At 58.3% G+C, this 5,836-nt stretch overlaps 1 protein-coding gene across 2 annotated transcripts in view; it reads left to right on the forward strand.

The window, feature by feature from the left end:
* CD37 (CD37 molecule) overlaps positions 1 to 5,836 on the forward strand; it is a 7,230-nt gene that overhangs the window by 878 nt on the left and 516 nt on the right. The window contains exons 4-8 of one of the 2 annotated variants that reach the window (XM_026659258.2): positions 524 to 598; positions 748 to 852; positions 3,698 to 3,904; positions 4,120 to 4,203; positions 4,322 to 4,413. In XM_026659258.2, coding sequence (XP_026515043.1) covers positions 524 to 598; positions 748 to 852; positions 3,698 to 3,904; positions 4,120 to 4,203; positions 4,322 to 4,413 — 563 coding nt within the window. The remainder of the gene's footprint in view (positions 1 to 523; positions 599 to 747; positions 853 to 3,697; positions 3,905 to 4,119; positions 4,204 to 4,321; positions 4,414 to 5,836) is intronic. The other variant, XM_026659259.2, reaches the window with a different exon arrangement.

Raw genomic sequence — 5,836 nt, forward strand, 5'->3', positions numbered from 1 at the left:
CTGGGTTCTCTCCCTGGCTCCAGGAGGGGAGTGGGGTCTAGTGGTTACAGCGGGAGGGGCTTGGAGCCTGGGGTCACCAGGGGGTTGATGCGGGAAGTTTCTCCCTCCCTCATGAGCTCAGGGCCTGGTGCAATTTCCCATCTCAGCTGGCACCACGTGACCCCCCCCAGCAGCCACATCCTGCCAGGCTCTGCCCCCCGCCCCGCGGATGGTGCCCGGCCCAGGCTGCTGGGGGGAGGAAAAGTGCAAAAGGAAAACGAGAAAAGCAGAAGTGCTGCAGCTGTTTCTGGTGTGGGGGGTCCGGGGAGGGTCCCAGCCTGGCTGGGGGGTGAGGGGATGTTGATCTCCCCAGGGTGGGGGGGCAGAGCTGGGGGTGACCCCCATCAGTTCTGGGGTGTCAGTTGGTCTGTCTATGGGTGGCGAAGTGGGAGGGGGAGCAGGGAGGTGGGGGTCAGAGGAGGAAGCTGGGGGGGACCCTGAGGCTGAGAAGATTCACTGACCCCCTTTCTCTCTCCCCCCCCAGTATTTTGGTTTCCTCTTTCTCCTCTTCGCCGCCCAGATCACCATTGGGGTCCTGCTGTACACGCAGCGTGTCACGGTGAGTGGGGCGTGCCGGGGGCACTGCCGGGGGGAAGCTCACAGCACCTGGGGAGGCTCGGCCGGGGGCACTGCCGGGGGGAAGCGCGCGGTGCCGGGGCCTTGGCTGGGGGAAGTCACCTCACCTCTCCTCTCCTCTGTCCCTCCCAGCTCAGTGGCAAGGTGGGGGTGTTCGTGGAAGACGTCATCCGGACCTATCCGCTGGCAGGACCCCCCGGCGAGAAGCACCAGAGCTGGGACTTCATTCAGGGGCAGGTGAGAGCCCCGGGACCCGGCCCCCCTGCGGGGACCCGGCCCAGCCCCCCTGCAACCGGCCCCGAGTTCTGCCCTGCTCCTGGCAGTGACGCCCGGCTCCCGAGCCAAGCCCCGGCGACGCTGGGCTCCCCCCAGGAGGGGCCGCGGCCCTTTTCCCCAGCAGGACGCCCCATTGACCGGCCTCCCCTGGTCCCTCCTCCCGGAGCCGTTAGCCGGGCCCTCGACCGGATCCATTTCTCATCCCTCCCGCCCCTAGCCTGGGATCGACCCGGCTACAAGACACCAGCCTCTGGCCAGACCACGCTAGCAGGGCGGCCCCCAGGGACCCACACGCCGAGGGGCAGGCCCCTGGCCTCCCAGATGGGACTGTTGGCACCAGAGACCCTGTCTCGTGGCCGGCGGCCCGGCCAGACCCCGCGTGCTGGTACCGGGGTGTTACCAGATTTGCCTTTACTTTGGGGTGCGCTCATTGATTAGGGTTACTCTTCGGGGGAGGGGTCTGTACGTCTCTCAATGTGCTGCTTGTCACCTGGGTGTTCATATGGAGCTGTACTTCTCCCTGCTGCAAGTCCCCTCCCAATGGAGCGACGCTGCAGGACCTCGGTTCCCCAGGGCTGGGTTCCTCCAGCCCCAGAACTGGGGACACACACACACGAACACACAGACACACACACATTAACAGAGCACGTCTGAGCAGACCGGGACAATCAGCCCTTTCAAGCTGACCCCTTATCTGCCCCTGGACTCAGCAGACTGGGCCGAGCAGCACTGCCAAGCTGCCCCCCTCGTCTGTCCCAGGTTCAGCACGTCCCTGTCCCCACGCTCCAGTCCCAGTGGTACTGGCAGGAACACACTGGATGAGCAAACCCCACAGGATTTTGGGCGCTGCCGGGATCTTTAGCTTAGGTAAGAGGAGCGTCGCTGCAGAGCAAATGGGGGAAGTTAAAGCCACCAAAGAGGAAAGTTCAGAGAGAGAGAGAGGCAACCACTTCACCATACAAGTTATTTACTGAATACTAGTGATAACCACACAAGGAGGCTAAACCAACACAACAGTCACACTATTAAAGGTTACAAAAGTCAGCTATAGAAAACTCTCCCCGATGGAACAAGTCAGGGTTAGAAAGTCGTCCCTGAGGTAGAAAAGAAAACGGAGGGAGGGAGGGGGGATCTCACCGCTCCGTGAGGCTTGAACTGGTCGGGGTTCCCAGGGGCTGGTGGGAGCTCAGGGGCCTGAGCGCTGGAGCCAGGCAGGAGAAGATGGAGTTCCGGGGGAACGGATGCGGGGTTCGGGTCCAGGCATCGGAACACACTTGAACCTAGGTCGGGGTTTTTGTCGAGAAACAGCAATGGTGGAAGGGAGAACACTAGATTGGTTTATGGGTAAACTGATGACTCCAGGGTTTTCTTTAGGCTATGGGTGGTGTTAACCCTTTCTCCCCCGCAGGGTGGCAATGCACCGCATGGGGGGAAACTGAGGCCGCACAAAATCGTTACCAACAATTCCCGCTTCGCCACTGACACAGACCTTAAATCTGGCCCCTGCAGCCACCTTGCGCTGTGGGGAGAGACCCCACAGGCGCCCCTTGGTGCCCAGCTATGTAGACATCAGGCCCCGGGGGCCCCGGAAACCAGGGTGGATTTGATTTAAATCTCGATTTAATCACGGTTTTCTACATAGAAGTGCATTCTTGTTGGCTGTTATAACCTTAATACGGATCCTTCACAACTCCGAGATAGATGTGGGTTTCATTTTTAGAAGGTGCACACTATACATTTTTAAACCGTGATTAATTTTGAAAACTTTTCAGATGAGTTTTACAGCTGTATCAGAAAATGAACGAGTGTTCGGTTATTTCATTTACCAAAGGTAATTGAAGCAGATATTTGTGAAGTCATTTGGAGGTGAACTATCTCCAATTCAACAGGTTAATCATTAATATTTGGAGGATTTTCTTGCCAGGCTGTATTAGGAGGAGAACATCACCAGACAGACATTTCAATTGTTTTATGTAACTAAAACAACAACATTAAGTGTTCTGAATTTTTTTCTTCAACAGCAAACATATAATATTTGACCAAAACAAGCATATGTCCCTTGCTTCTCACATTTACCTCCAGACTTTTTCTCCTGTCCAGATCTGTTCCGTCTCCAACAATCTTCGATTCACTGAACTTTTTGAAACTTTGCACTTTTAGAGAGAGGTCAGGGATTGACTCTGTGGACACAAATCTGCAGAGGGACAATAGGGTTGGGGTCTGTTATTTCTCACCTCTATATTATTTATTTATTTAAAAACATGTTTGCTGCTGTTAACAAGCATGTTACCCCTGGAGACACGAATCCACAGTCTGAGAACTGCAACACGAAGCGTCTCCGATGGTCTCTTCTAGACTGAGCCCTGAGTCCCGCTGGGTCGATAGAAAGATTAACCTCAGTAATCTCGACAGAAGCCTCTGGAGCCCCATAAGATTGGGGTCCCTAATCCACGAACTGTTGGAACTCAGTTACAAAACGTTCCTTAACCATGACATGAATATATTGTCTCACACTGTAGAATTAGAATTTATAATCCCTATTCCATGACAAGACACATTATAGCTCCAAGATACCTCAAGTAAAACGATCTTTAGATAGTGTTTTCCCTCAAAAAGCATTTTGTCAAAAAAATCCAATTTAAATAAAAAATATCCAATTTTTTTAATAAAAAAAAATTGATTTTTATCCACCCTGCTGGAAACCCCTGTGCACCCCCCCACCCCCGGTGCCTCTGCTGGTTGGCACAAGGCACCTGGCTCAGACATGCCCTCCCACTGTCTCTCTTCCCCCTCCCCCCCCCGGCAGCTCCGGTGCTGCGGCTGGAGCTCGTACCTGGACTGGCACCAGAACCCCGTCGTGGACAACTCGTCTCGCAAACTGTACCCCTGTTCCTGTCACAACAGCTCCAGCCCTGGTGAGCACGGCACCGGCACCAACACCACCGAGGCCCCGGCCGTGCAGGGGGCCACCGGGTTCTGCACCACTCAGGGGGAGTGGCCGGTCTACAGGCAGGTGAGTGCTGCCTGGGGCACTGCTGCGGGGGAAGCTCGCAGCGCCGGAGTCCCTGGCTGGGGGCACTGCTGCTGGGGAAGCTCGCAGCGCTGGAGTCCCCGGCTGGGGGCACTTCTGTGGGGGAAGCTCGCAGCTGGCGGCGGTGGTGGGAGAGGATTTTGTAGCAGGTGCCAGTGTTCTGACCCCACCCCCTCTCCCTGCTGTCATCCAATCAGGGCTGTGCGAACAGCGTCCAGGGCTGGCTGGCCAATAACATCATCAGCATCGTGGGCATCTGCCTGGGCATCGCCCTGATGGAGGTAATGGGGGGCGAGGGCGGGGCTGGGGAGCAGGGGTCATCCCCAGGGATGGGGGAGGTGCTGGGGGGGATGTGGGATCTCCCCCCCCTTGTGACTCAGTTTCCCCCCCCCCGCCCAGTTCCTGCAGCTGCTGTGCCTGGCGCTGGCCAGCACCCTGGAGTGCAGGAGACTCACCAGTGGCTCCCAGGAAATCCTGACCTTCCCCAGCAGGTGGTGCCAGTGTGCACGTGTGGCTGCAGTGCGTGGCTTGTGCATGTTTGCACGCGCGTGTGTCGTTCTGCGTGCGTCTTGGGGCCTGTATTCCTGCCCACCCCATGTCCTCACGTGTGTCGGTGCGCGCCTGTTCCCACACATGTTCCTGCAGCTGGGGGTTGTGAATGTGTGTTGGTGCATGTGTGTGAGGGGCTTGTGCACGTGTTTCTGTGTGTGTCAGTGCATGTGACTGGCTTGTGCATGTGTTTCCACGTGTCGGTGTGTGTGTGAGGGGCTTGTGCACGTGTTTCCACGTGTGTCGATGCGTGGGCCATGCATGTTCCTCCCTGTGTGTCCCTGCACACCTGTTACCTCACCCGCATGTGGTTCACAGGTGCTAACACGTGTGTGAGCGTGTCCTGGGCCGTCCCCTCCCCGTGCTGCCCCCCGCCCCCTTGCCATGTCTCTGCCCCACACTGACCCCGTTAACCCTTTCCCTCCTGCCGCACCAGCCCCATGTATCAGGAGTACTGGCAAGGTAACTTACCTCGGGGGTGGGGGCAGGGAGGAGGGAACCCGGGGGGGGGGGGGAGCTCAGATCCCCCCATCAGCCCCGTCTCCTCCCCCCAGATCCACGCCATGTCCATGGTGTGCTCCCTGCTCCGAGAGGAATCGTTCGGCGCCCCCCAGGGGCCAGAGCAGGAGACTCAGCGGCTCCCAGGCAGCCCCCAGCCCAGGGGCCTGGCCCATCGCTGGGGGGGTCGGCAGCGCATCGCCTGAGAGCCCCGCGGGGGGCCCTCTAGACAGGAGATGGGGAAACCCCCCCCCAGCATCCCCTAATAATAAAGTGTCTGTGGAAAGAATGAGGGAGTTAGGAGCAGTGATTATTCCAGTGGGGGGGGCGCTCTTCCGTGGGGCAGGGCTGGCCCCAAAGCCCCAGGGTGGCACTAGGGGGCGCTGTGCTGCAGGGAGCGGGGCTGGGGGGGACAGACGGATTTCAGGGAATGAACACACCTGTGGGATTGAGGGGATTGACCCCTGAATTACTCAGGCGCTGACTCCGCCCCCGATCATCTACCCCATCACCCTTTTCACCCCCAACCTCTTCCCATCCCCCATCAGACGCTATCAGACCCCCACCCCCATCACAGCATTGATTTCAGGGGTGTGTGGCTGCCTTCTTGGGGGGGGGCCCTGACCCCACTCACACGGAGCTGCTGGGGTGGAGGGGGTAGGCTGTGCTTGGGATGGTTGGTGGGATCTCTCATCTCCCCCCACAGTTCTATGGGGGTGGTTGGTCATAGCAGTGGGATCCCTCCATTAACTCTCCCGCCCCCCCGGCTCTGTGGGGGATAGTTGGTGGATCCCTCCATTAACTCTCCCTCCCCCTGACACCAGCTTGTCAGGGGCTGGTTGGTGTCAGGAGTGGGATCCCTTCAGT

This window comes from Terrapene carolina, unplaced genomic scaffold (assembly GCF_002925995.2).
Source record: "Terrapene carolina triunguis isolate 2854851 unplaced genomic scaffold, T_m_triunguis-2.0 Scaffold614, whole genome shotgun sequence".
Lineage (NCBI taxonomy): Eukaryota > Metazoa > Chordata > Testudines > Emydidae > Terrapene > Terrapene triunguis.